Genomic DNA, 25,674 nt, shown 5'->3' with positions numbered 1-25,674 from the left:
TACGACGAAACACTCAGCTATACCTACTTACCAACCGGAGACGTGTCACCCGCATTACCCATAGGTCTGGTCACTTTCACGGCAGATCGGCTGAAGTTCAGTGGGGTGGTATTTGAGTATACTCCATGTCGTGTCTGTCTATCTCTCAATAGACGTCCTGCGCATAACCTTTACTTTTGGCGGCCAAGATGGACAACGCAACTCTAGCATCGTTGCGGAGTCCGTTGAGAGGGCTGTGCCCGCCACCTTTCTACGATGCCTCTCAATTTGGCTTGAATGGCTGTATGTTTTACCTGACGATCTAACAATGCATCACTGACGTCTGTAGTTGTTGATGGACGTTTCTGCGCGCAGGTCGATTATCGCGTGAAGGGTCTTAGCTGCTGTTTGCCTTGTCCATTGACAGATTATTTGTACCCAGCAGGTAAGTACAGCATCATGATTTTGTGACTTTGACTGACCCATCCCCAGAGTTTAATACATGGTACCGTGTCGCAGAAGCACTGAACGTTGCCGGTCTCATATGCATGGTTCTCCTTTTGATAACCTTCTTGGTCCTTCCTGCTGAAAAGACTCGCCGGCACTATCTGAGTTACTGCCTCATCATCGCCGCCACGTTCATGGCTGTAAGTGACGTCTATCGGTGTTGATGCTTCTCCAGTGACTGACAAGTGACAGCTTGGTTTCGTGATTCCTTTCGGCGCACAGCCTGAACAGTGCTACGACGAGATAACACCCAACGACATGTACTCCAACTTGACTTGTGCCTTTTCTGGTGCATTCCTCATCTCAGGCGGTTTGTCAATCGCGGTTTGGATCTTTATCCGTGCCTTGTCAATGCACCTCCAGATTTGCTGGGATGTAACACCTGGAAAGAAGTTCTTCTACTGGGCACAAGGACTGGGTTGGACAGTTGCCGCGACATTCTTCACCATTACTATCACTATCACAGGAGTCTCCTATCGCTTTGGCGACGTCTGTCACGTCAACTCGGAGCATTCTATGAAGGACTTTTGGGGCCCTCTCCTGGCCATCTCCGGTGGTGCTATGCTGATCCAGATCGCAACGTGAGTGCCAGAACGAGCCTCCTCCAAACTCTACTGACCACTGCCATAGGTTCGTGTACTGTATCAAGGTGTACCTCCAGAACATGTGGAGTGATGACAAGACAGAAACTCAAAGCAGTGCCGGACTCCCATCATACACCGGTAGCGTACGCACAAAGTCCGCCCGAGCTGTCTATCGCCGTGTGCGCAAAGTGCTCTGGCTCCAGTGGAGAGGCATCACCATTGTTGTCTTCATTCTGGTCGATGTCATCTTCTTCTCGATCGTCTTCATCTGGTTAAATTCTATCTCATCGCATGCGCTGGATGACCTCGAGGATCTTCAGCCCTACATTCGATGTCTTATCAAATCTCCCCTCAACCCAGAGCCGTGCTTGCAGTATGGTCAGCAGCTAGCCATCAACCAGGCAACCGTCATTGCGATCCTGATGATGTTATCCATCGCTGGGTTGCAAGTCTTCATGTTGCTTCTCCGCTGGAGCATGGTGACTGGATGGATCGAATTCTTCAAGTCCAAGTTCAGCAAGAACCGCGAGTTTGTTTCCTTGGACGCCAAGAACTACCAGGAGAATCCCAAGAACTACGAGTTGAGAAAATTCGATCAGACGGACCTCCAGTCACCACCACACGCCTTCTCTAGCCCGGACTCTGCTAATTATCGGGACGGTACACCAGACTACTTCCAGAAAGAGGTGGACAGGCCGTATAGAAGCCCAACGCAGAGCTACTCATCACCGAGGCCGTTCTCACAAGGCACAATAGCAGCATTTCCGAGCGGAGAATGGGACCCGAGAAGTACACATGCAAGAGGCGGCTTGGGCTTGCACCCTCCAAACTTCGACTCCAAGATCTGAACGACCATAACATGATTGAGGATACGACCATATTCCAAAAGATGTATAGCATCCACTAAAAAACACATACGCATTCGCCGAACAACACCTCTGCAAACGCGCTGAGCAGACAGCGTTTATTGAGCACATGCGCTCCACACTCAAGAGCTAGCGTCCAGTCACGATAATGATTTTGGGCAGGTAAAGGCGCACTTCGAATATAGCATCCCACCGAGGCTCTACAACGCACGCAACATTCATCACAGAGGCGTGCAATTGTACGCCTACACGAACAGCACGAAGGACCAAAGTGTTTGACCTTAGCAGCTGCTTCATCTTCTTTTACAAATGTACCCTTTTCTGTACAAGGCTTCGGCCAACTTTCGGCTTTCTCTTTGTATCGGTCAATCGATGTCAACATCGTCCTTCACGACTCCTTCAAAAGAGCAGATTCTCGTATCATTTTCGTCTATAGAAATCCTACGCAGGTTTTAGACATCAAAATTACAACCTATGACCAAGACAATCCATTCAATACATTGTACCATGTCGCCGTGTCACTCGTGATTCGGAAGCAGGCTGTGCATGAAAGTTCATGCCGTTGCATCTCGACTGTACAGCCTAAAGGTACGGTACGTTAGTGACGTACCTTCAGGCTATTCAGATCTTGGCAGGAACCCTCATAATCTGCAAACGACACCAAAAGCTGACGCAAAAATGGACGCAGGAACGAGCGCATCCACATCTGGAAGGCATCGACGCAAGGCCCTCAGCGAACTTCCGTCTTGGACCTCTCGTCTCGCGCTGCTCGCCTTACGTTACAGGGATCCATCTTGCCGTGCTGACGTTCCTGCAGCTACGCTCGATGGGGAACAACTGACGACTCTTGCCGCTCTGGTGGACCCCGAACGATGCCAAACGCGATATCATGCGACATCTACGAGTCGGCGAAGCGTGCATCACTTCCACCGTCGTACAGGCCGGGTAGGGGCGCCGCCAGCCTGACAGCGGCACGTTGTTTCTTGGAACCTCGCCGCCGATCTCTGGACCCGCGCCTTTGCACGCCCACGGGCTGCACATGGCACGCAGCACGGCACGTCCGCCCGGAGCGTTTTCCGCGACAGGCAGGCCGCGCCTGCGACCGCGAACCGCTTAACGGGTCGATGGAAGGCAGAAATTGGACCCCAGCCCGCGAAAAGAGGGGCTCTGCATGCTCGCCATGTCACAGGCCGGGGTACCTGCATGGCCCGTGAGATCGAGGCTCGTGGCGCGGTTGAGCCGCCCCCGTGCTCCGTGTCCTAGATTGGAACATGCGTCTGCTATTAATTTCTCCCTGCGAAGCGGATTTCTGGGGGATGTGTTGGCGGTGGAGATTTGCAGATGCGATCGCGGCGCGTTGGGTGGTTTGCGGAATGGTGCGTGGGATGCACGGCGGGTCGGTCGTGCGTAGCGAAGAACTAGATTTGCGTGGCCATCAGATGAACGGCTGAGCGGCGGCAGCGCGACGGATGAGAGCGCGATGGAGTGGAGTAGTTTTCGCGAGCGTGGAGATATGGTGGCGAGGTCCAGACACTTCAAGCGGCCGATACATTTTCTTCGCATATGGAGGCTTGACATTGTGAACACGCTCGATTCCAAGGAGTTGACTATGATAGCTGCTTAGGTTTACTGGCTTATGGGTTCTGAGCTACAATCTGTGCCGGCCGTCTCATCTACTAGTATGTTTGCTTGTATCTCGTAGTTGACTTCTCTGGTATAGGAACTACATAGTGTGAGCTGTCAGAGCCTTCTGATGTATACATTTTACGACCTCTGTCCAAAGCTCCAACGGTAGTCTGACCCATTAGCTTGAGCACTTACCACTAAGTGCTAAAAACTCACATCTATACACAGCTCATCTGCTCAAGCTAGTCCCTATCTTACCAGCAACTGACCTGCACCCAAGTTCTGATAAGCAGGGTCAGTCATCATCATCTCCAGTGCTATACATGTTAGCGTGGTCTCTACATGCCCAAAAACGTCAGCTCGACATACCAACCAAGCGTCCATTCGTTTCCTCAATCACCTTCTGTCTCGGAGCAAAGAACGCATGGAACAGCGCCTGCGCAAACTCCTTCTCCTCACCACTGCTCCAGTAATCGCCGTCGATCTCGGGCTGAGGAGGAACTTCTCCACCCTTGCCAATTCCAATTCGCCGCTGTAACAACCGTGCCAGTATCGTTGTCGACAACTTTCATGAAGTGGCCATTCGGGTCTCTGTGGAACATTTGCAGCATGCGCTCGGCGCCTATCTTACGGCTGCTCAGGGTAGCGTGTGCTGGAAACACGGCGTCTATGTACTCATGGTCGTGGGCTAAGGCCAGAGATACGATTTCGAAGACGCAGGGAATGTCTGCCTCGATGCAGGGCTGTACTTCGAAGGATGACATGCTTTGTGGTTGCCAAGAGATTTGTTGCAGGTAAGTGATAAGGCAATGGAGACGTTTGGAGTGAGGCCAGTGTTGTGGAGCTTCCTCGAGTCGCTTGTGTAGGATGATCTGTCGGCTAGGATGAAGGTAGGGATAACCCTCCTCGTCGGATGTTGTCTGCAGCAAGACATGTCCGGGTCATGACCTGCTGCATGGTTGCGGTATCTGATAATCTTTATAGCCCACAGAGCTTGACCTAGGCATGACTCTGCGCGTAAACGTAGCTTCGATCTTAGCCCTCTCTGTCGACATTGTAGTCCGGTAAGAATGAAACTGCTTGCAAGATTGAGGCTCACTATTCAAGGCACAGATTTCCCAATCTGATCTCGCCATCGAGGAGCAAGACTTGCTACGCCGGTCTGCTGCTTTTGCTCTGCACCCAACAGCGCGCCCGCTGCTAATCGCAAAGGACTCGGCGAGATATGTCCAGCATAGCCCGTGACTCAGCACCCACCCTCCTTCGTCTTCCCACTTCCACTCCCATTCCCCTTCTCGCCCTCATTTGCTTTGCTCCCAAGCCCTCCTTTCGTACTCCCCATCATCAGCAGAAACCGCTCGCGAAATAACTCACGACCCGACTGCGGTGTCTCAGCGCAGCCCGGTCTATTCGACGGCCAATACACTGTATCTCGCTGATTTTGCGCTGTGTACTCGGCGTTTTGCTTACAGTCGATGGTAGCGACAGGTTTGCTTTCGTTGACATTGCTTTCGTTCTTGCTGTCGTTCTTATCGTCGTTCTTGCTGCTGCTCATGTCGCCAATTTCACTATCAGGAGCAGTCACCATACCAGTATGCACGCTGCGTAGTCGGAGTAGTTAACGGTTGAGTGCGTTGCGTGTTTGAATGTGTAGAAGCCTGGATACAGAGCTGACGTCGTGCTCGAGGGAATAAGTATGTTGGCGACATTGTGCGAGTGCACTGCGTCAGGGCAGGTGAAAGCGTGGGCGGCGGCGAGTAAAGGTGAACCGTCGCTGGTGAGAAGTGGGTTATACTCGGTCTGGTTATATGGTGAAAAGATACGAGAACGCAAGATGGCGAAGGCATGGAAGGGTTGTTCTAGCAAGCGTTGGGTTGCGGTGGAGATGAAATTGTGGTGGTTCGCCTTTCCTAGAAACATTGATTATTCCCTCCCTCCATTGCGCATGGTGTGGCACACCACACCATGGTCCAGCATGGCGAGGAGGGCCTCAGCGTCTGATTTCAAACCAAGTCTCCTCATTTCGATTCCCAATAAAAGTTTTGTATTCTTCTATCGGTGCATCACCTTCTCAATCCGTCTCCAAGCCGTTCCAAAAGCCTCCGTTCCAGGCCCTGCATTGTCGTAGTCTCAGACTTTGAGCTCGTTCTTTTATATTTCCAATTAAGAAGGCATCAATGGATCGATGAGACACCTTAGCTGATCAAGTAAAAATGCTGTTGCCAACACATAAGTCGGTAGCTGACGACGAGTATGATTGTGAAGTGAAGGCCGGCCAGACTTGACGATTATACCTAACTTTGTCATTTTACCCATCACTCTTTCCGAAACCTCTAAATCCACCTGCATCTCTTCTAAAGAATTTCCCGATGTTTTTTAGATTATCGTTCAAATTCGCCTTCCCATCTCCCTCCACAGTTTGCTGTCCTGGTGCTGGACTGCCAAACCGATCCACTCCATCCCTCGCAGCATTGACCAACATGTTGCCTAGACCTGCTGGATCGAAGCGCCCAGATGCCAGACTGGGTGTTCCCATGTTGCCCATTACACTGCCTACGTTGCTACCAATGCTGGCCGCTGAAGTTGGGGCTTGGAGTTGAATTGGTGTGAGGAAGGGCGAGTAATCGACAAGTCCGGAATGAGAGGGCGAGGCTTTGAAGGCTGAGAAGAGGTCCAGAAGCTGCGTCTGCTCGGCTTTGCGAATGCCCTTCAGATCCATGATCTTGCGGAAGTTTGTATCGGACTTGTCGGCGATGTGGATAAGGTACGCCTGAACAAGGGCTTCGGGCGGAGCAGGACGGACTTGCAGAGTCTTAAGGAGGGGATCGATGCGTGACATGGCCTGATTTACGCGTTTTACGAAGCTAGAGTCATTAGTACATCATACAATTTGAGGTGTGAAGGTGACTAACCTGGCTGGGATAGCTGTCCCGGCTTCCTGATTGATGATGGGAAACTCCGTGAAACCCTTCTTCAGAACATAAGAGTCTAGCAGCATCTGCTCGGCACCGGCTTCGGAGATAGGTTTGCTTTGCACGATGTTTGCGATGTATGTAGTGGCCATCTGGTCAACAAGGTTATCGCAGAAGGCTCGCGAATATTGTTGCTTGTGGAGAAGCTTCAATATATCGGCTGAAGTCTCCTTAACATGACGTAAGAGCTCTGCAACGTAAGAGCTCTGATCGCCGACACTTTCAAGTTTGCTCCACGGTGTGTTGCGCATCTCTCTCCAGGTAGGCTCGCATGCGAGCTCGACCTTTCTGACAAGAAAACGGACAGTTGCACTGGCAATGCCCATGAAAGCATCTGCTTGGCTCTGCAGGTCGACCTTCTCTTTGAACTCTTCATCGATACGCCCTCTTATCTTCTCTTCGAGTTGATTGCAGGTAGCATAGCAGTAGTCGGCAGTGTTGATGATGAGAATGGCGTCCTCTATAGACGGGCCTTGTGCGCCTGGTCTTTCGCTAAGGAAATAATAAAGCACTTGCTGTCCGTATTGATCCAGATACTTTGCAAAAGTCGTCGACAATTCTGCGAGCCGGCTTCCTGTAGAAAGCTTCGCGCATTGCCCAAGAGTAAGACGGTAGAAGTGGAAAAGTTCTGTAGACGATGGTATGACGGCTTGTGACGAGAACTCTTCTTCGGTGTTTCGCAGTGGTTGCTGACGGTACTTTGGTATTAAAGTGGCCAGCTGTTTGTCTTGAGATTCGACCCATAAGCTCATGTAAGGCTCGAAGGCCTCAGATATAGCTTGACTGAAACCATGAGGTCGTTCGTCCTTGGAAACAATTGTGTCCATCGATGATCGAGACTCGTTTGAGAATCGCCGTTCCAGACTGTGCTCGAAATCAAGAGTTTCCTGAAGACACGATAGCAGCAGACCAACATCTAGCGTCTGGCCATCACCTCGTCGCACCGAACGCTGGAGAATGCCCTTGAAATCGTCTCTTGTGCCTTCGCAGTAGGAATTGGCAAGCATTTCGTTCACGCGCCAGGATGCAGGGAATATCGCGGCATGCTCAACGTCGTATGTCTTCATCATGCGATGAAACCATGAATAACGTCGCGAGATGTTGTCCAAGGAACCAGCCTATACAATGTTAGCATGAACAACCGAACGATTGACAAATCATTACAAACCTCATCGTTCCCACGGAAAACCTGTCGGTATTCGCGCAATTGTGTGTTACAATACCAGTTGATGAGCCGTGTACGAGCGTGGTCGCCAAGCGCATCAATGACCAGACATGCCTCAGCTAGCATCGCCTTCTTCTGCGCAACGTCGCCCTTCGCAAAGGTGACCTCGAAGTCCTCACACACCTGCTCGAGCAGCTCGCCTTGCACATCTGCCACATTTCGACTCAAGGTAGCGATCTGATCGATTGACCTGTAGCTCTTGAAATGCGCCACCAGCTGTATGACAGCCTGCAGCAGCTGAGCGCATTCGCGATACTGCCGCGACTTGCTGAGACTCCGCAGTTGTTCATATGCCGTCGTCAGCATTTGCAGTCGCTTCAGGGCCGTCATTGACAATGTGAGATTGCGCTTCGTGCTATCCAGGCGCTTTATGTCCGATGTCATGTCGGTGATGGTCTGCTCTGTTTGCATGGCCCGTTCCCGCACGCTCTCGATCTTCTTGAACAGGTCCGCCAGCTCGATCTTGGCGGACTGTATTCGTTGTACGCTGTCGGCATCAGAGGCAGACTGTGAGGCGACGAAGACGGCGATGTCCTCGTCCAAGTCATCTTGGTAGCTGCGGAGCGCCTCGGAGGTGCTCGAAACGGAGGGGAAGGTTGCGGGGTGACTGAAGATCGCGTTCAGGTGGCCGATTGGGTCGTAGTCAGCTGCGGCTTCTATCAGTGATCATGTAGAATATTGAACAGTCGTGTATCGGTAATACCAGAATCCAGTGACATGAAGTGCAGTTAGGCCTGCATTGAGCCGCGTGTGATCGCGGTCCGCAGCTAGGGAAGTTGCGGCTGCGAAGATGTAGGGAAATGTACGCCGCAGATGTGGCGACAAACGAGGAGAGAAATGACTACAAACTATTGCTTTTGAAGCACAGGAAGGAGCGTGAAGTTGTGAGCTTTGAGCTCCTTCCTGTCACGTCTCCTACCATTCGCGTGTCCACAGGCTGGGTCCAAGCGCGGCGCTAACCCCCGGCCTTCATGTGAGAACCGACGTCATGCAGGGCCTTGCAACACAGATCAGAACGAACAGGTAGTAGAATATATGCTCGTGTCGCTATGCTACGCTATGACTTTTGTATCCAATGTCTAAAAATGTACCGCCGATGCTCATAGCTGTGAGGTGGAAGGTTGTGGCGCAGGGAATCCTCACTGTGGGAAGAGACCGAGGAAGCCGTTCCAGACCAGACTGCGATCCTTATTGTCAATGGAGCTCGCATCTCCCGCACCGGTCCAGTAGAATAACCCTCCGAGTCCGTTTTGGCGCACGTAGTTGGCCTTCATCCTAACCGTGTAAGGGTTGTCGTAGGTCACGAAGCCACCATCGCCGCCCATGCAGTAAGCTGCACCGAGCTGCTCATCGACATGCTCCTCAGATCCAGGGCGAGGCAGGTCGCGGTACTCGAACGTGCCCTCCTCACCCGCCTGACCAGAAAATGAGTGGCCTACACCACGCGTACCTGTGAAGGATCGACCGTAAGCCGGTACACCCATGAGAATCTTGTTGGATGGCACCCCCTGCCGCTGCAGGTACGCTGCAGCAGAGTGGCACGATATCGCCGCCTCCGGACTATGCGGAGAGCTTGGCGTGAAGAGCTGAGCTTGGTGGCCGCACTTGTTGACCCAAGGACCAGAGTAGTCGTAGGCCATAAGATTGATCATGTCCAGGTAGTAGGAAGCCTGGTGCAGATTGATGTTTTGTAACGCCCACTCGCCGGCAGGAAGAGCAGACGTTAAGATGTATTGAGGTCCAGGGAGGTACTGTCGCAGTGCTGCCAGCAACTGAATATAATCTTCACCTTGACTCTTGTTCTCGGGATGCTCCCAATCGACTAGCAATACTGTGAGTAATCGTGAAGCCGTGGAGATGATTCTGAGACATACTGTCAATGCCATCGATACTGAACTGCTGGCACAGTTCCAATGATGATCGCGCGAATTGATCACGCTTCGCAGGATCGCAAGCAACCCCGGCGAAGGGCTTACTGCCCTCACCTCCGCCGCCAACGGAAAGGACTACCTTCAGCATGTTGTACTTCTTCTTTAGCTCGGCGAGAGAGTTCAAACACCCCTTTGCGGCAGGAACATCCTCATAGCCTGGAACATCGATCTGGGTGTCTGCCCATTCATCGCTAAGCTACAATTCTGTCAATGAAAGCTAGTAGTCGATGGACTGTTAGATACCTACGTATACTGTGCCATCTTCCTTCACCCTGAGAGATCAGCTAGTGCACAGCCACAATTGATACAACAGGTAACTTACCAAGCGAAAGCGTAGAACACGTGTGAGATGACATTGAAGTTCAAGGTTGAAGGCGGCTGATCGCGGTAGATGCGCCAATTAGGATAGTAAACACCGTTTGCAAGCATATTTAGGAATGGTGTTGAGAGATGGGTGTCGTGGTGGAGAGAGGATAGTTGAGGAAGGTTCCGTCAATCTTCCGCTAGCTGCCGCTTAGCCGCCTTCCCGGTGTTGCACGTCGAAATACGAGGCTGACGAATAGCAGCCAAGATACTCAGCGGGGCTTTGAGGCTGTGACGAGGCGGTGCGTTGGCTTAGACTGTGTGCCTTTATATTATTACATGCATGTGCATCAAGGACTCGTCACCTACGAAGCGAGTACTTGCTTTTCGCAAGTTTATATGTTCCACGCGTTACGAGACTGCAACATGGGATGAATTAGGGTTGTTGACATGTTTTTAGATCAAATTGATAACTAGCATCCAAGCAAGTCGGACATGTATATTCTAATGATTGATGCAGGACTAATGATCCACTGATAATCTACTAGGTGACAAGTACTTGATCAGCTTCTCGAAAAGTAGATGTATCAAGTAGAGACACTCGCTCATCTTCATCTTCCTTACTATATCAATATAGAAGAGGTAATGTGGGGCCGATGTCTTTCCAAGGGATAGCAACACTTAAATCATCACCATTTGCATCAGCTATGGCTTCAAGGTCTGTAAAATGAAGGTCTATGCTTGAGGAGCAACCATACACGTTGAAGAGAGTCGTTACTAGGTCTCTCGCTGCTCCTGTTCCGACCACTCACTAGGTATTTAGACGCGTGTGATCATCTGTGGGAGGGGGGTAGTGTGTTCTCTACTGGGAATGCTCGGTATCGACCCTCCGTAACCGTATGAGCATGTTCAATCGACTGCAACGAACGTAAGCATGCTGACCCCTTGTGGCATAGTGTGGAAGGTCGTGCTTGTGGAGGAGGCAAATAGTGGTTACACAGGTCCCGATTTGAGGAGCACAACATGCATTCAAATTCCCGAAGGCAAAGATATGAATATGCTGGCCGGAATTCCCAGTCTGATATCTCGTGACAGCACCAGTCGTCGGTCAATGAGCATACATTCGTGTTGTGACCCTGATCCTGCAGGTACGCAGATCAATCAAATGTGTTGCAGGAGAGAGGGCATCCGATGATGCATATGGGGTGCAGGAGTGCAGATCTTGGCACGAGGCGCTAGTGAACGCGTCGGCGCGCATACTGAAAGATATCCAGCGTCAGAACGACAACCAACCCGCACATCTCTTACGCGCGTCTTGAGACTCCCATCGAAAGAAGCGACTAGCCTCGAGAATTTATAGACGCCAATTTTAGCCTGAGCTCAGCGCCCACGCCAGATCCATAAGCTTGCGACTCGACAAGCCCCATCAACGGACATTATGACGGAGGTGCAGACCCCGGTAGCACCTGATCAGCAGCTCGAAGAGACCGGCAAAGCTCAATACAGCTTCAGCTTTAGCGACTTCCTGCGACGAGAGTACAGATTTGGCCTTGACCCAAACCGCCCGTTATGTAGAGCATACCAGCAAGGGCACTGCCCTTTGGGGAGTCGCTGCCCTGACAAGCATCATGTCTCGTCTTCATACAACAAGTATGTTACGTCTACTGTTTACGTGTGTCTTATTAGAAAAACATGTACTGACAACCCTCAGTCTGGTCTGCAAGCATTGGCTCCGTGGCCTATGTAAGAAAGGCGAAACCTGCGAATTCTTGCACGAATACAACCTTCGACGAATGCCCGAATGCTCCTACTACGCTCGAACGCAGACGTGCTCTAATGGGGACGACTGTTTATACCTCCACATTGATCCTGAAGCCAAACGACCTTCATGTCCACACTATGACCGCGGTTTCTGTCCACTCGGCCCACATTGCGCGCTCAAGCACAATAAGAAGGAGAGGATATGTCCGTTCTACTTGTGCGGTTTCTGCCCTGCAGGGCCACAGTGTAAAGATGGTGCACACCCAAGATTCCCGACAGATCTCAAGAAGCCAGAGGTGCGCATCGAAAAGAGCCCCGAGGAGCTTGAAGCAGAGCGTTTAGAGCGTGAGAGGGAGATGATGAAGAGGGAAGAGGAGGAAAGAGAGCGCGGTGAAGAACGAGGGTTCCGCGGCGGAAGGGGTGGAAGAGGTGGGTGGAGAGGCAACAAGCGCGGAGGTCGGGGAAGAGGTAGAGGGCGCGGCGAACATTGATCCAGGATTAAGGCTTCATCACAACTTTCAACAGACACTGGAGAACAAATCTGTGGAGATCTGGGCCTACAAGCAATACAAGACCAGCCGCGACATCCTTGAAGTTGCCACACGACCGGTAAGCAACATGCTATATGTTGTTTTGCAAACTCTCCGTTGCGCAGCAAAAGCGTTGTGCATCATGTAGGAGGGGCCCTAGTACAAGCACGGGTACAAATGCCTCGCCCTCGATCGCGATTAGATTCTGTCCTTCCGCAAGAAGTGAACACTGGGGCCAGTCCAGAACATGCTCCACAGACGCTTAACGAAAGCCGATGGAGAATTCGTCAATGTTTCAGGTGGCACAGGTTTCTCAAGCTATATACCCAATCAGTTCACAGCATCAATTCCATAACCGACCAAACTGTCACAACACGGGTGCATCCACGCTCGTATTGCTTGGCGCACAGCCTGCTTAGAACTTCCTCATAACATCGTTCACTAGATCAGCACCGAATGTCGCTCCGGCGCCGTATACCGCCGCGTTACCAAACTTGTGGGCAAGCTTCCCCGCCCATTCATGGTGCTATTGGAGTCAGTATACCCTGCGATCTTAGCACGCCGGTCAGACCGTCTTACCTTGGGGTTTTTGGGGTGCGCAGGGTTATTGGGGTCCTGGGCCTGCTGTGCGATCAACGCCGGGTTGAACTGCTGGTTGCCGTTCACGTAGCGGGGGTCGATGTACTGTGCTGGCTGGCCGTCGGATCGCTATACATGATCAGCTGACACACGTGCTTCCAGATTCGTTTTGCTGACTGGGAGTTGTGCCTGGATCGATTGCATCTGGGGAGGTGCAATGACGCCCTGCGAAGCAAGGTACTGCAGCTCATTTTGGATGGTGTTGAGTGAGCGGGTGACACCTGCTTGGTCGTAGTTCATCTTTGCAATTGGGAACCTGGGGATGTAAGGTAGGGGTTGTGAAATAAGCTTTGGTGATACTTGGCGATGCGGTTTGGAGGTCGTCTGGAGGGGTACGGATGCATGCACGGCTACGTCATTGATGGGAAGGTCCACTAGTGAATTTGATTGCCAGATGGTCGGGCAAGGCTGCAATGAGAATGAGACCTCGTATTTGTGCAACAGCTGTGATCATCTCTTCCAGAATTTCTTGTGAGTAGAATCTGTGTCCGATGGCATGATACAGTCTGGTCTACGCAGGTCGAGAGCCCTAATAGGCACTGCAAATCTCCTCTGGTCTACGATGATAGGCGATCAGTTACTACTCGTACATCTACATGTTTCTGACTCGAGTTGCTAACGCAGGCGATCCTTTTAGGCGATTCCGTGTATTGGACGGTTAGATTGACCGTACCTTGATGTGTCTGATAACACAGTCCAGATCCGCTTCTGGTGCCCATTATGCTCTTCTCGGCCTTCAACCATGGGTAATGTGCATGCTTACGTACTACACTTAGGCACGTCCGACAAGCCAATTGGCACTTTTGTAAGATCCAAACCATCTTGATTGCAGCCAATAAGCTGCAGGACTCCTACTAAATAACTCTATTCGAGCGTACACACCCCAAGAAGCAAGTGACCCAATGAGATGATTAATCCTTATTGCCTAATGCTACATTTTATCAAGTGGCTGAGCGACAGGCCTGAGTGCAGTACCTACATAATATCGTATTATGAGTCGCTGATTAACATCGTCGCGGACAGTGCTGTTGAAGGGTGGAGCCTTGCAGCGCCGCATTCGCCTGCGGCCCACCTAGCGCTGAAAGCGGCGACCCTTCCTACTCGCATTCTTGCTCCACCGCCGTCCCAGCCTCGTTCCTCATTAACCTCATTAAACGAAAAGTAGGTAATCAATCTGGATATAGCTAATGCAGGGTCGAAAGATAACATGGTCCCACGAAACATCGCCCGTGACGCTTTGCAATCGAGGAAGAGGATGGCACTGTCCTTCAACAACAACACGAAATGCTCATTCCTGAGAGACAAGACTCGGTCTCTCAGGGTCTAAAACCTATCCCGTAAGGAGATCTTGATCGTCACTCAGGCGCGAGTATTCAGCCAAGCAGCTCTTAGCCGCGTGCGGCATTGAGGTCCTAGCCGTCTTGATTGTTTCTGGTCTTTGTTCTACATTGGATGTACGCCATTACTGGGAACGTGTGCTCAGCCACGTGCGATGGCTTTAACGGCATCTCTTTGTCAGGTAATATTCTAGAAGAAGGCCAAGGTAGCGCTTGTATTCTTCAATAGTACCGTTCGCGAAAGTCGAGGAATGACCTCTTCCAAAAAACCGTCTCCGGACAAGCACAGCATGTTATATTCTTCACGTCTACAAGGAATGCAACGCCCAGTCCGATCGTTCAGGTCCTTTATTCGTGCGATACCACCGCGTACGAATCCGAACAAGCCTCTACCGCCATTACCAGTCAAGTCTGAGGAAACGAGGAGCCCGTCTTTGTCGTCAATACTTACTATTCAGACTCGAAGTACCAGATTGTCCTTGTGGGAAGCGCCCCCTAGCTGGGATAACAACGAAAACTGTCAAGAGCAGTTGACGCCTCCGTTCGCTCTTCGGGAATACTCTCCTCTCATACCAGAACCACCGGAAGACATCGCGGCAATGCAGGCAGATCCCATCCTCTGGCAACAAGGCCACGGTCCGTTCCAACAAACGCTCTTGGACCCTATTCGGGAGCGTACTGCAGTCACGCCCGAGGTCCCACCTCGCAATCCTTCCAGACCAACACTATCGGCGTCATACCCAGCCTCGACCATAAGGGTTTCGAGAGACACACTGCCGTCGGTATATTCAAGACACTCAACAAGTACGCACGGGGATGGATTACTAGTAGAAAGTCTTGAGAACGATTCTGTAGGATCTCCCACAGAACTACCGTCTCCTCTGGACCTCGTTTCTGCTCTGAAAGATATGTCGATGACCGAAAGAGCGATCAGTTCGCTTGGTCCGGGTTCGCGGCGTGATCAAGGTATTATGTGGGACAATCAGCATCAGCGCTCAGACTCTGCACAGCTCGAGGGTGAGCCCAGCATGAATTTGCAGGACAACAAGCTCGAAACATTCAGGAAAGGGAGCGCTATCCCAGAAGACATCTCCGATAGATCAGATGACCTTGAACTCAGCGACAAGATGCAAGCTTTGATCTTCGCCCAGGACTATCACAATGTCCTTGCACGTCAAAGTCTTGATGACAATGATCAATACCGGCACAACGATCAAGCGAGGACGCTTCCTCAAAATCCCGAATACACTCCTCGGCCTTTGATGTGGAAGAAAGACTCTGGGTGCCCACCACCATCGACAATGCCTGAACGCCCGCAGCTACCGGCTACTTCCTCTTCTGGACGATATAGGAATCTCAGGATGATGAGTTCATGGATCAACCATCGCAAACGGAAAGATCCGCGTACTGGGCTTAATCAACGATCCATCAGCGACCCTGCGGGTATTTCGCACGCTAAGCTTCCTGAGTCTGATGTGGATCAACAGATAAAGAACGAGGCACGCCTCGCAAACTTCGTTCAGCAGGGTAAAGACCTTATATCTCGTAAAATACTGCGCAGGCAATCTGAGCCTCCGACGCCTCTACTCATCTCGCTCCCAATACCTCAACAATCTTGTCAAACGCCTACAAACCCTCCGGCCTTCGTCGCCCCGTTCGAGCTGGCGAAACCTGTATTCCGCCTACCAGGTGGTCTTACAGTAGTACGCCAGACCTCATCGTCGATGCTACGGCCGCAGACTGCTGACGGCTCATCAACGCTGCCCTCTGGCGATCGCTCATGGCTCGACTTTCTCGTCCAGGAACCAGTCCACTATAATCTCTCGCGTCGCGGTTCGACTCAGGGTATCGACTCCCAACCACAGGCTGCGCGTCCAAGTACCCACGAACGGAATATTGCTTCACCTCTAGCTCTACCTCGAGCTCCAGGATTCTTCTCACGCTCCACGATATCTCTCCCCACCCCAGTACCGCACGAGGATCCCTCCTTATCACCATCGACCTACAAACCCCCACAATCACGCCGTCGATCGCACAACATCGGCTCGCTGCTCACTACATCACCTCCGTCTCATGGCGCCGAACATCTGGTCCCAGAATCCTTAGAGAACGTGATCCACAAACTGAACGTGTTCGAAAAGGCAAGGCATGCCCACGATGCGTGGAAGAAGCACCAGAAGAACCTCAAGAGTGAGAAACTCAAGCAGAGTATAAGGCTGGTTGGACCTGCACCTGACTCCAAAAACATTGCGGGATATATCGAGAGTGCGGTTCATGGGCGAGAGAGTGGGGATAGTGGGATTGGTGTGGGACAGTTGCCGGGGCATGCACTGAAAGGGACGTGTTAATTTTACATCTTTTGTAGTGTGCGTTGTAGACTAATGTTTGATGTTATACACGCGTTCACCAAGACGTTATCAGCTCTTTACATACATAATACACAAACCACGCTCGCCAAAGTAGCAATCTGGTCAGTCTCTCGAGAAGCTGTGCGCAACAGCTCGCATGCTCTCAAGCTGTGAGTCTGGCTACAGTCCACTCATTGAAGCAGTGGGAGGGAGCAGACATAACGTTGAAGAAGCAGAATGCCATTACTTCATCCATCAGTAAGAAGTGTTGGAACCTCCCGCACATTATGTACTATGGACGAGAGATGGTCTAAAAAATGAAAAACAGCAGATGGCGGTGTATCCAAAAACCTATTGAAGAAATTTGGTCGTAGAATCCTATGATCCTAAGATCTCGATTCGCGAAAGCAAGGCTCAGCCGCACAGTAATAACCCCTGATTACCGGTGAGAGCCAAGCATGTCCCGCGATACAAAGGGGCCAAAATGGCTAGCTTGTGTACACTAGGATACTTTGATTGGCTACAGGCAAGGGCGGTCGATAAACCACCATGCAGTGATCGGACACCTGCTTACGGACTCGAAATGATTTGTGCCACTTGAAATCGCGCATGACCGCGCGACGAAATCCATAAGTGCAGACCTTAGGCCCCAACTCGTGCTTACCTTCTCAATCCACTCGGCACGCGACATCGCTCGCGCGTACTCAAGATGTCTCCAAACCACCTCTTCGCACGGCAAACTCCCCAACCCCTCGTGCCAAATCTCAGGCAACCCACTGCAGCAATCGCGCTGTCGACAACCTTCACACCGCCGGCATCATGCGCGCTGCCCTCACAGATCAACATCCTGCCCTCCCCCGGCTTTCTGATCTGGTGGAACGAGCCCGTACCATACAGCAGCGTGACAGTTAGCGACTGCTACCCAAGCGAGTTCCTGCGCTCGTACACGTCCATTGCGCCGACGAGCGCACGCGCACTCGGATCTTCGATCGTGCCGGCGATGAGCCCACTGGTGTGTCCCGAGAACTTCTGCACGCAGTACGTAGGTGACAACAACTACGTCGCATGCTGTCCGACGGGGTACAATTTCCAGACCACAGGGACACCAGTCGTTGCGTCGCGGCCGGCGTATGGCGGCATTTGCTACACAAATATTCCAATTAGTCAGGAGTTGACGGCCGTGGTGTATGATTCCACAGGGTCGGCGCATCAAGAGATTTGGGCGCCGAGTACGACGGGTGCGCAGGGCTGGGCGCATCCAATTGATGGGTGGGCGCCGAGTAAGCCAGTGATCGGATGTGGGACTAAGGCCTCGATAAGGACGTTATGGGGTTCTGCTGCGTCTCATCTGACAACTGCGGATAGGAGTCTGTCGTCAGCGCATGCCTCCACGCAATCGCTGGCAGTGTCGAGTAGCGTTTCGTCTGCGAAGAAGAAGACTAGTGGTGGCGTGATCGCTGGTGCTGTGTTGGGAGCGCTTGTTGCGCTTGCTGCAATCCTAGGGCTGGTGCTGTTGTTGTTGCGTAGAAGGAAACGTGCGAGCCAGGTGACGGCTGCTGGGGAGCAGAAGTCGCGGAGCGATGACGGCACGCTATATCAGACTGACGGCTCCCAGATCCACCAGAAGGATGGAGATGACGCTCGCGTGGAAGTGAATGCTGCGGCTGCTCCGACTGCCCCGGCTGAGTTAGGTTCAAATGGAAGAGCCACAGCTGAGTTGGGTTCAAGTAAAACCGCCAATGCTCATGAATTAGGGACTGGCACAAATCAAGTCTCTGAGCTGCCAGCCGGGAATGATGGGCGGGTCAACCAGAGGTAGCGTCCGTTGTATCGAGAGGCATGAGAAGGCTCATTGGGATGGTCTGCAAGCTTCAAACATAGCCTGGAAATCGTGGAGGAAGGGCCAAAATGCAAGAAAGATACCACTGGCATCATTTCAGTGGTTTCCTGCCATACACAACAGTGCCTGGCAGATATGCATGCGCCCTGTAACTCTTCAGCTCTTTCCTCATCTGCGCAAGATGCACCTGCGCTCTCGGGAGACTCCAGCCGCCGACCTGCGTTAGCAGCCTCAGCATGAACCCCTCAATCCCATCGTGTAGCCGCAGCTGATTCCATCTCCCGATGTTTTTCATCCTCTTGTCTGTAGGCCATCCATTCATTGGCCATTTGTACCTCACCTCGACAACATCCACGAAACCAGCTTGCTCCATCCTCTGCTTAGCCTCTTCCCAGATCGTGAAGCTCTTACCAAATCGGTCACCCATCTCAATGACCGTCTCGCCCCATGTGTGGTAGAAGTGATCTGGTCCCACTGTATCATCATCTGCAATTGGTTGCACAGAATGTTCTACAATTTCGACCCAGCCTCCAGGCTTCGTGTGCGTATACGCTTCTTGAAAGAAGAAGTCCCAATCTGATATGCACCCAAACAGCTCGCGGATATGAATGAAGTCGAAATGGTCATCTGGAAACGTCCAATCCAGCGTTACATCGTCGATCTCAAAGTGGCAATTTGGAGGTACCCACTCAGGCTGGATGGGCGAGAGATCAGTGCCAGTAACGGTTGCAGAGGGATATTGATCAGCCATATCGATGGCCCATATGCCTGTACCCGTGCCCACATCAAGGATGTTTTGGGGGCTTTCAATGGGAGCCAAATGGAGCCTCTGATCGAGGGTGAGCAGGTACATATGGTGTGCAAAATCGAGAATCTCTTTTGCAGGCTCGTCGTTGGGTCCCCAGTACGCGCCATCCCGATATGCATGGTACTGTCGGCCGTTCTCTATCCGATGTTGGAGGATACTGGAGGCGAGGGAGTCGGTCTCGTCGTCCATAAGGCTACCGCTGTCAAAGCCTGAGTCAGAGGAATAGTCGTGGATCCGCTCTTCTTCTTCTGGCGTTGCTTCGTCGACGGGCTGGCTCATCTGCGGGAACTCAGCGGGCGCGTGTAGATCAACGCCGCTGTCCTGACCGCTGGGGTGCTGCACTATGCGGCTCATCGTAGTCATGACAGGCAACTCAGAAATACAGTCCCAGTGGAATGGTCGCGGTAAAGAAAAGATCGAGGTTTTTTGAGACCGTACAGGGGGAAACAGTTGCAGTATGGGTCGCTGAATAGCCGAAAACGTCCCCGCCGTTAATCTGCATCGTCCCTTCCGCGGAAACCGTCTGGCTATATTGGACGGCAACGAGCGTGGGCAGCTGCTGACTTGAAGCACATCGCTCCTCAGTGGCGGGAACTAGTGGAAAGGTCCCGCTTTACGACGTGCCGACAGCCAGTCGTGAGTCCATAGCCGTGCCGCCATTTCGCTAAAAGACGGCCGGCGTAAGCTTGCTGCGAATTGGCGTCCTCGTCCGGTGCTCTAGAGAGACGGAGGACGACGCGCCGTTGATGTGGTCCGGTGCAAGACGCACCGAAAGAAAGACCGGATCGACGCTCTACTGGGATGGCGCGCCGACACATGCGAGAAGTGGCCTTCCTTCAGGAGACTGCAAACCTTCTGTCAACGACGTCGGCCATTGAATTAAAATCTAGAATCAACGTGCAGCTCGATGCGAAAAGACCTCCGCTAAATCAAGGCTGCAATGGCAGGAAAAGCGCCGAACGATGGCGCATTACGCGAGCTGCCTGTGCTGATCATAGGGTCTGGTGCGTGCACGAGGCTGGTTGATTATGCTGTGGAACCAAACTGATTATGAGTTGAAGGCAGTACAGGTCTCGCACTTGCGCAGGGACTTCGAAAGGTAAATGAAAAGAGACGACGCTGTGTAACCTCACTATGCAGCATTATGTCATCTACTTCACCGATCAGCGGTTGTGGCTTACCGACTTCGAACGTTAACTAACATCACCAGGCGGGAATACCGTGCACTGTCCTCGAGAAGAACGATCAGCATCATGGAGAAAGGGACTGGAACATGGGCCTGCATTGGGGTGCTCAAGCACTCAAAAGCCTCATGCCAGATGGCCAATTCGAGGAGAAAGTCCAAAGCCTCCAAGTCGACCCTCACGTGCCCACAAAAGACCTGGACAATCTTATCTGGATGAAAGGCGACACCGGCGAGAGGTTAGCAACAATCACCTTTGGTCCATTCTATCGTCTGCGAAGAAGCAAGCTGCGAGACCTGCTTTCCCAGGGCCTTGACATCCAATATGGCAAGCACCTCCAAAACATCACCTACGCCTCCGACGAGCAGTCCGTCACCGCACACTTCACCGACGGTAGCGCCACCACAGGCTCCCTCCTCGTTGGTGCCGACGGCGCCCGCTCAAAAACCCGAAGCCTCCTCCTCGGCCCAGACCTCGGCGCCATAACTCACATCCCCTACTGCGCAACCTTCATCCAGCAGCGTTTCACCTCCGAGCAAGCGCTCTATCTGCGCTCCTTCCACCCGCTCTTCCTTGCCTCCGCGCACCCAAACAACACCTTCGCGTTCTTCGGCATGCAGGACGCGCCCGACCCCAACGATCCTTCGAGCTGGACCTTCTTCTTCTACGTGTCATGGCGCTCGAGTCTGGAGGAGCAGGAGGCGACCAAGCACTGGACCGATGCGCAGCGAGTGAAGCAGCAGAAAGAACTCGCGAGTAGTTTCTGCGATCCGTGGAAGAGCGCGCTTGAGTGGACACCTGATGATGCGACGGCGTGGTATTTGGGGCTGACATATTGGGATCCGGGCGCGGAGGGAAGGCGCTGGGATGGCCGAGGTGGGTTGGTGACGCTGGTGGGTGACGCGTGTCATCCCATGACGTATCAGAGGGGGCAAGGGCTGAACCATAGCGTCACTGATGCGGGCAAGTTGCGGGACGCGTTGGTCAAATTGCAGGAGGGTGCTGATCGGGCAGAGGTCATGAGGGGGTTTGAGGATGAGATGATTACGAGAGGCGGGACGGAGACCAGGGATGGGACGGCGAATACAGAGATGTTGCATGATTGGGAGAGGATCAAGGAGAGTCCTTTGTTCAAGAAGGGGATGCAGAAGACTGATGCATAGGGCATGCTTCTTGCTCTAAGATGACGCGGAACAAGATATGAGAAACCTGAAATGGGTATGTTGTTTCTCCTCTAAGGTGGCAGCTCTCGTTTCTTGCAGGTTCAAAAAGATGATAACAATGTTGCTTTACTAGCTACAATCTTACCCATAAAAGACATAATCGTGAACCTACAGCACCCTCTGACTTCATCGAACACTATTGTCTCACTTCCCGCCAACCTCTCCCCTCCGAATCCTCCCATACAACTCGCCCCAAAAACTCCTTGTCTCCCAGATCGGCAAAAAGCAGCTGATCGCACTACTCACAAACACCCAAATAAAGCTAATGACTACCCACGCAGTGAAGAAGCCCTTGCTGAAAACGTAGTGGCTGAAGAACATCGGCATGGGCAGCAAAAAGTCCAGAATGAAGGTCAGCACGAAGGAAGATATGCACGCGAGTTTGAATGCGCTGCGGAGCGACGACGGGGAATCGTCGACGGGGCTGGGAGACACGTGCAGAGCGGCTTCGACCTCAGCTTCGGAGGGAGCGGTGGTGTCAGACGGCGGGGTGGTCTTGCTGTCGGATTTCTCGTGGTCGGAGAGGGATGCGGTGCGGTCGGGTGTGTCGGCGTTGGCGTGGGTGACGCCCTCGCTCACGGGGATGGCATTGATGGCGCGGGTGATCTCCCAGTCGAAGTCGTCTGGTTTAATAAGTGTGATTGTGGTGGTCACGATGAGGCCGGTCATGATCGCGGCCAGGTTGCCCGCAAGCGTGGCGTATTCGGTGCCGGTGGTGGCAACGGTGATTTCGCCGTAGTAGTGGTATGCTGTTGTCAGCCAGGCGATGAGGCCGGCGGCGAGGCCGCAGAGACAGCCTGAGATGGCGGCGAGACGGGTCTGCTTCTTCCAGATGATTGAGAATGCAGCGGGGAAGACTGCACCGCCGATCAGGAGACCCATGACTCTGTTCGTGGGTCAGCATTTGGATGGCGATAACAATTAATTAGACTTACAGAAAGAGCCAGCCCAGATCGATTGTTGCAACGTTCCAGATGCAGGCAAAAACAGCCATGACCACACCGAATACACAGATCATGATGTGTGATACAAATATGAGTTGCTTAGGTGTAGCCTTGGGCTGTATGTAAGCCTTGTAGACATCGAAAGTAAGAAGACTCGACGTCGCAATGAGCTCTGCTGAGGCACACGAGGTGACCGCCATGAACAAGACGATTAATAACGCGGCCGCTCCATTCTTTCCTAGCAAAGCAATTGCTGCGTACGGAGCTGCGAGACCAGACGAGATTTCGTGTGCGCTTGGTACGTTTGGATAGGTTGGGAAGCTCGGATGATCCGTTAGAGCAGCAGCAGCCAGTCCCAGAGTCGTCGAGAATCCAAATGGAATTGCGAACCAGGCAATGCCACCAAGAATGTATGCTCTCACTGCTGTAGAGGGCTGAGATGCAATGGCTCGTTGCCAGTACGCTTGATCCAGAAACACAGTTCCAGAGCCAGAGCAGAGTTGAATAACACCAAAGATGAGCCCAAGATTGGACTTCAGTGTAACGTAAGAGCCCTCGTGGTTGCCGTCGATGGGCCGTGAAGCCGCGGCGCTTTTCAACAGATCGTACATAGCGCTCGGTGAGCCGATGAGGTCGCTCGTGGCGTATGCGTGGAACATGAAGTACAGGATGATGATCATCAAGATCAATGTGTGCGAGTAGTCGCACAAGAAAGTCGCTCGAAGACCTCCGAGGATCACATACGCGCACACGCCTAGTCACATTAGCCAGAATCTCTTTTAGTAAGCAATTTGACCCACCAACAGGAATGAGGAAGATAGCAGCATAGACATTCATGCCAGTCAAGGCAGTGACTACGGCGCTACCACCAAGCAACAGCTGGCTGCCGACAAGGATGTTCGTGATGAACGCAAACATCATGAACACTATATGCGCCAGGCGACCATATCTGGCATTGATGATCTCGAGGTAAGTATGGCATCGCGGCGCATTCTGCTTGACTTTACAAGCTAGAATCGAGAACACGAGGATCTGTACAGTCGCTCCGGCAGCGTACCAAAATGGGCCGGCGACTCCGTACGTGTATGCGACCTTAAACAAGTCAACCTCCTACTCGGAGCTCAGAACGTCATGTAACTCACAGTACTTGACTGCAGCAAAGTAGCCGCCCAAGTCCACGCCGATACAATGCCCGAAGCTATAAGGCCTGGCTTGACGGACCGAGATGCGGTGTTGAACTCTTCCGATTGTTTTGTCGAGTATGCTGTGTATCTATTCTGTATCCATGATATGCCCATCATCAGGAATGCGAAGAAGAACCCGATACCCACGACGACGCCTAGGAGCTATTAGCGTTGTTGATGTGATGAGGGGGTTGCGTGCCTACCATATCCAGCGCCAACAGGCAATATGGCTGCCGCAGAGTCTGCCATTGCAAGTGTTGCAATTTGATTTGTGCCTATAAATTATCGAGAGGGGTGCTATGAGCTCTTTTATCGATCTTCGTAAGATATGTGTGCCAGGGTCTGCATCGCTCTACTTGGGGAGACATTATAGCTAGCCAACAACATCTCGAGTAGGGATTCGGGGTAGAGTTGGAGTAGATTGTGATAGATCAACGGTCGCACTCCACTCTAGCCAGCATTAATGATAAGGTGTGGTAGGTGCAAGTGTGCGTCTCCGCATTGAATATCCGGGGTCGGATACGGATTGCCGGATGTGTACTAAGTTGTGCAGATCGAACAGGGTATCCACCGAACGTAGATAAGAGTGGTGCGAACATCGTAACTGGTGCTTGGTATGGCTTATCTGTATTCTGATATCATCGGTGTCACTTGTAGCTCCAATTTTTTGGGGTAGCTTTGTGCGTCAGTTCGCATGTGCCTACCCCAATCATGCACATGTTGGGCTAGTTGCTGTCTTTGAGTTCCAACCTTGACTTGACTTCATACGCTATCGTGTGTAAAAGGAATCGGGTTCCTGGGTCTTACTACTTGGCTTTGTCAATGTTGATGGCCAATACTAACGCAAACGTTGCGACTAACAACTGTGGCGGAGTGTTAGCACCGTGCAACCAGGCTACTGTAGCCTATACTTGATCTACTCACAAGAGCGCTCATTGCCATGATCACAGCTATCTCCCATCCGCCTGCCAGCGCCTTCCCTCTGACTAACGCACTCTGTAGCCTCCAGAAGCGAATCGCCCCAACGAGCAGCACAAAGATTGCCATTCCGATGAACGCCACACTTAGCGGCTCACCAACGACGTAGAACCCGATTACAGGATTCGGATGCGCCGATCTTTGTATACGAAAGAGCTGCGCGGTAATGACGCCAGTCATGACAAGGATCAAAGAGGTTCGCAGATATCCAAGGAACGTGCGCTCAAGTGCTGGATAATGTTAGCTGGATGTGGTTTCGCGACTGTGAGATATTCTTACCTAAGTGATCTCTATGAGCTCCTCCATCTATGGTAAGGCTATCGCACGTCAACAGTCTGTGAGCCACAAGTCATGCAGGGTCGTACCTGACATGCGTCGTCCAAAACTCCACGATAGGGCTGTACCAGTGCCTCTCTCGGACAGAGCTACCTTGCGAACGCGGTGCATCAGGCCGCGCAGTAGCATATATGTCTAGTGGGCCACGACTCTGAAGCAGCGCGTTGGACGCGGTCGAGCTCCTGTTCGATATTCGACACGTCTGTAAAAGGGGACCGTCATGTCTACTGGCCTCATGTGACGTTATTCTCGATGATTCGCGTCGTTCATACGGCCCCAGCTCTTGCGCAACGCGTTGACGTTCTATCTGTACAGCTTCCTCGGAGTCTGGGTGGGACACGCGACGCGTACTATCGTGCAGCGCTGCAGCGTGTTGCTCATGGCTTGGGCTGGTCATGCTTCGCTTTCGTGGCCTTGAAGTCGCACAGATGGTCAATTGTATCCAAATCTAGAGCCATCACGAATGCAGAAATGTGGAGTGAAAGGGACTGGGGATTCTTTGCCCCCTTCGTGTTGACTTGCGGGGATGATGATAAGCTTCCTGAAAGGGTATCGGGCCGTCGGCCGGC

General features: G+C 52.2%; 13 protein-coding genes across 13 annotated transcripts; 5 read left to right on the top strand and 8 right to left on the bottom strand.

Annotated features, from left to right (window-relative positions):
• The first annotated feature begins 79 nt into the window (after window positions 1-79).
• Window positions 80-1,992, top strand: C7974DRAFT_151805 (uncharacterized protein). The gene is made up of 5 exons (XM_046135795.1): window positions 80-282; window positions 329-424; window positions 472-626; window positions 679-1,067; window positions 1,117-1,992. The coding sequence occupies exons 1-5, from the start codon at window positions 189-191 to the stop codon at window positions 1,916-1,918; spliced, it is 1,536 nt and encodes a 511-aa protein (XP_045999205.1). The 5' UTR covers window positions 80-188; the 3' UTR covers window positions 1,919-1,992.
• Window positions 1,993-2,975: 983 nt separating this feature from the next.
• On the bottom strand, window positions 2,976-3,716 carry C7974DRAFT_151814 (uncharacterized protein). Its single transcript, XM_046135796.1, has one exon. The coding sequence runs from the start codon at window positions 3,512-3,514 to the stop codon at window positions 3,050-3,052; it is 465 nt and encodes a 154-aa protein (XP_045999204.1). The 5' UTR covers window positions 3,515-3,716; the 3' UTR covers window positions 2,976-3,049.
• Window positions 3,717-3,811: 95 nt separating this feature from the next.
• C7974DRAFT_411436 (uncharacterized protein) lies at window positions 3,812-4,326 on the bottom strand (the record flags this gene model as incomplete). The annotated part of the gene is made up of 3 exons (XM_046143557.1): window positions 3,812-3,879; window positions 3,932-4,073; window positions 4,126-4,326. The coding sequence occupies 3 exons, from the start codon at window positions 4,324-4,326 to the stop codon at window positions 3,812-3,814; spliced, it is 411 nt and encodes a 136-aa protein (XP_045999203.1).
• A 1,544-nt stretch (window positions 4,327-5,870) lies between these two features.
• On the bottom strand, window positions 5,871-8,478 carry C7974DRAFT_411435 (Vps53-like protein; the record flags this gene model as incomplete). Its single annotated transcript, XM_046143556.1, has 4 exons — window positions 5,871-6,426; window positions 6,475-7,652; window positions 7,703-8,406; window positions 8,463-8,478. 4 exons carry the CDS (start codon window positions 8,476-8,478, stop codon window positions 5,871-5,873), a joined length of 2,454 nt encoding a protein of 817 aa, XP_045999202.1.
• Window positions 8,479-8,769: 291 nt separating this feature from the next.
• On the bottom strand, window positions 8,770-10,271 carry C7974DRAFT_390629 (glycoside hydrolase). The gene is made up of 4 exons (XM_046141485.1): window positions 10,013-10,271; window positions 9,938-9,962; window positions 9,634-9,886; window positions 8,770-9,581 (listed from the first exon to the last, which is right to left on the bottom strand). Exons 1-4 carry the CDS (start codon window positions 10,117-10,119, stop codon window positions 8,899-8,901), a joined length of 1,068 nt encoding a protein of 355 aa, XP_045999201.1. The 5' UTR covers window positions 10,120-10,271; the 3' UTR covers window positions 8,770-8,898.
• Window positions 10,272-11,431: 1,160 nt separating this feature from the next.
• On the top strand, window positions 11,432-12,245 carry C7974DRAFT_307111 (uncharacterized protein; the record flags this gene model as incomplete). Its single annotated transcript, XM_046138115.1, has 2 exons — window positions 11,432-11,643; window positions 11,705-12,245. 2 exons carry the CDS (start codon window positions 11,432-11,434, stop codon window positions 12,243-12,245), a joined length of 753 nt encoding a protein of 250 aa, XP_045999200.1.
• Window positions 12,246-12,472: 227 nt separating this feature from the next.
• On the bottom strand, window positions 12,473-13,291 carry C7974DRAFT_151733 (uncharacterized protein). Its single transcript, XM_046135793.1, has 3 exons — window positions 13,041-13,291; window positions 12,864-12,992; window positions 12,473-12,810 (listed from the first exon to the last, which is right to left on the bottom strand). The coding sequence occupies exons 1-3, from the start codon at window positions 13,161-13,163 to the stop codon at window positions 12,700-12,702; spliced, it is 363 nt and encodes a 120-aa protein (XP_045999199.1). The 5' UTR covers window positions 13,164-13,291; the 3' UTR covers window positions 12,473-12,699.
• A 757-nt stretch (window positions 13,292-14,048) lies between these two features.
• On the top strand, window positions 14,049-16,962 carry C7974DRAFT_151681 (uncharacterized protein). Its single transcript, XM_046135792.1, has one exon. The coding sequence runs from the start codon at window positions 14,512-14,514 to the stop codon at window positions 16,606-16,608; it is 2,097 nt and encodes a 698-aa protein (XP_045999198.1). The 5' UTR covers window positions 14,049-14,511; the 3' UTR covers window positions 16,609-16,962.
• Window positions 16,963-18,483, top strand: C7974DRAFT_151649 (uncharacterized protein). The gene has a single exon (XM_046135790.1). The coding sequence runs from the start codon at window positions 17,318-17,320 to the stop codon at window positions 18,425-18,427; it is 1,110 nt and encodes a 369-aa protein (XP_045999197.1). The 5' UTR covers window positions 16,963-17,317; the 3' UTR covers window positions 18,428-18,483.
• On the bottom strand, window positions 18,484-19,908 carry C7974DRAFT_151656 (S-adenosyl-L-methionine-dependent methyltransferase). Its single transcript, XM_046135791.1, has one exon. It carries the CDS (start codon window positions 19,617-19,619, stop codon window positions 18,540-18,542), a length of 1,080 nt encoding a protein of 359 aa, XP_045999196.1. The 5' UTR covers window positions 19,620-19,908; the 3' UTR covers window positions 18,484-18,539.
• A 199-nt stretch (window positions 19,909-20,107) lies between these two features.
• C7974DRAFT_390624 (uncharacterized protein) lies at window positions 20,108-21,750 on the top strand. The gene is made up of 3 exons (XM_046141484.1): window positions 20,108-20,260; window positions 20,318-20,355; window positions 20,467-21,750. Exons 1-3 carry the CDS (start codon window positions 20,197-20,199, stop codon window positions 21,601-21,603), a joined length of 1,239 nt encoding a protein of 412 aa, XP_045999195.1. The 5' UTR covers window positions 20,108-20,196; the 3' UTR covers window positions 21,604-21,750.
• Window positions 21,744-24,318, bottom strand: C7974DRAFT_151645 (solute symporter family transporter). The gene is made up of 5 exons (XM_046135789.1): window positions 23,995-24,318; window positions 23,750-23,946; window positions 23,408-23,699; window positions 22,599-23,361; window positions 21,744-22,549 (listed from the first exon to the last, which is right to left on the bottom strand). The coding sequence occupies exons 1-5, from the start codon at window positions 24,038-24,040 to the stop codon at window positions 21,808-21,810; spliced, it is 2,040 nt and encodes a 679-aa protein (XP_045999194.1). The 5' UTR covers window positions 24,041-24,318; the 3' UTR covers window positions 21,744-21,807.
• C7974DRAFT_151644 (uncharacterized protein) lies at window positions 24,319-25,609 on the bottom strand. Its single transcript, XM_046135788.1, has 4 exons — window positions 25,135-25,609; window positions 25,049-25,086; window positions 24,716-24,999; window positions 24,319-24,654 (listed from the first exon to the last, which is right to left on the bottom strand). The coding sequence occupies exons 1-4, from the start codon at window positions 25,500-25,502 to the stop codon at window positions 24,598-24,600; spliced, it is 747 nt and encodes a 248-aa protein (XP_045999193.1). The 5' UTR covers window positions 25,503-25,609; the 3' UTR covers window positions 24,319-24,597.
• Window positions 25,610-25,674: the final 65 nt, after the last annotated feature.

This window comes from Boeremia exigua (genome assembly GCF_020726555.1).
Source record: "Boeremia exigua strain MPI-SDFR-AT-0100 chromosome Unknown C7974scaffold_4, whole genome shotgun sequence".
Taxonomy (NCBI): Eukaryota; Fungi; Ascomycota; class Dothideomycetes; order Pleosporales; family Didymellaceae; genus Boeremia; species Boeremia exigua.
The sequence above is the reverse complement of the archived record's forward strand: the minus strand, read 5'-3'. Positions and strand labels throughout refer to the sequence as shown.

What these genes read in the sequence shown, in the direction of transcription:
- C7974DRAFT_151814 (XM_046135796.1), bottom strand. Translation starts at nt 3,514, where the DNA reads ATGTCAAGCCTCCATATGCGAAGAAAATGTATCGGCCGCTTGAAGTGT.
- C7974DRAFT_151733 (XM_046135793.1), bottom strand. Translation starts at nt 13,163, where the DNA reads ATGAACTACGACCAAGCAGGTGTCACCCGCTCACTCAACACCATCCAA. An exon ending in CGATCCAGGCACAACTCCCA is followed by an intron (nt 12,993 to 13,040) that starts GTCAGCAAAACG and finishes GATCATGTATAG; the next exon opens with CGATCCGACGGCCAGCCAGC. An exon ending in CGCACCCCAAAAACCCCAAG is followed by an intron (nt 12,811 to 12,863) that starts GTAAGACGGTCT and finishes TGACTCCAATAG; the next exon opens with CACCATGAATGGGCGGGGAA.
- C7974DRAFT_151681 (XM_046135792.1), top strand. Translation starts at nt 14,512, where the DNA reads ATGACCTCTTCCAAAAAACCGTCTCCGGACAAGCACAGCATGTTATAT.
- C7974DRAFT_151644 (XM_046135788.1), bottom strand. Translation starts at nt 25,502, where the DNA reads ATGACCAGCCCAAGCCATGAGCAACACGCTGCAGCGCTGCACGATAGT. An exon ending in TTTTGGACGACGCATGTCAG is followed by an intron (nt 25,087 to 25,134) that starts GTACGACCCTGC and finishes GACGTGCGATAG; the next exon opens with CCTTACCATAGATGGAGGAG. An exon ending in AGCTCATAGAGATCACTTAG is followed by an intron (nt 25,000 to 25,048) that starts GTAAGAATATCT and finishes AACATTATCCAG; the next exon opens with CACTTGAGCGCACGTTCCTT.
- C7974DRAFT_151656 (XM_046135791.1), bottom strand. Translation starts at nt 19,619, where the DNA reads ATGACTACGATGAGCCGCATAGTGCAGCACCCCAGCGGTCAGGACAGC.
- C7974DRAFT_390629 (XM_046141485.1), bottom strand. Translation starts at nt 10,119, where the DNA reads ATGCTTGCAAACGGTGTTTACTATCCTAATTGGCGCATCTACCGCGAT. An exon ending in AGGAAGATGGCACAGTATAC is followed by an intron (nt 9,887 to 9,937) that starts GTAGGTATCTAA and finishes ACAGAATTGTAG; the next exon opens with CTTAGCGATGAATGGGCAGA. An exon ending in CAGTATCGATGGCATTGACA is followed by an intron (nt 9,582 to 9,633) that starts GTATGTCTCAGA and finishes CAGTATTGCTAG; the next exon opens with TCGATTGGGAGCATCCCGAG.
- C7974DRAFT_390624 (XM_046141484.1), top strand. Translation starts at nt 20,197, where the DNA reads ATGGCAGGAAAAGCGCCGAACGATGGCGCATTACGCGAGCTGCCTGTG. An exon ending in TGTGCTGATCATAGGGTCTG is followed by an intron (nt 20,261 to 20,317) that starts GTGCGTGCACGA and finishes TATGAGTTGAAG; the next exon opens with GCAGTACAGGTCTCGCACTT. An exon ending in TTGCGCAGGGACTTCGAAAG is followed by an intron (nt 20,356 to 20,466) that starts GTAAATGAAAAG and finishes TAACATCACCAG; the next exon opens with GCGGGAATACCGTGCACTGT.
- C7974DRAFT_151649 (XM_046135790.1), top strand. Translation starts at nt 17,318, where the DNA reads ATGTCTCCAAACCACCTCTTCGCACGGCAAACTCCCCAACCCCTCGTG.
- C7974DRAFT_151805 (XM_046135795.1), top strand. Translation starts at nt 189, where the DNA reads ATGGACAACGCAACTCTAGCATCGTTGCGGAGTCCGTTGAGAGGGCTG. An exon ending in TCAATTTGGCTTGAATGGCT is followed by an intron (nt 283 to 328) that starts GTATGTTTTACC and finishes TGACGTCTGTAG; the next exon opens with TTGTTGATGGACGTTTCTGC. An exon ending in AGATTATTTGTACCCAGCAG is followed by an intron (nt 425 to 471) that starts GTAAGTACAGCA and finishes ACCCATCCCCAG; the next exon opens with AGTTTAATACATGGTACCGT.
- C7974DRAFT_151645 (XM_046135789.1), bottom strand. Translation starts at nt 24,040, where the DNA reads ATGGCAGACTCTGCGGCAGCCATATTGCCTGTTGGCGCTGGATATG. An exon ending in GCCTGTTGGCGCTGGATATG is followed by an intron (nt 23,947 to 23,994) that starts GTAGGCACGCAA and finishes AATAGCTCCTAG; the next exon opens with GCGTCGTCGTGGGTATCGGG. An exon ending in CTTTGCTGCAGTCAAGTACT is followed by an intron (nt 23,700 to 23,749) that starts GTGAGTTACATG and finishes GACTTGTTTAAG; the next exon opens with GTCGCATACACGTACGGAGT.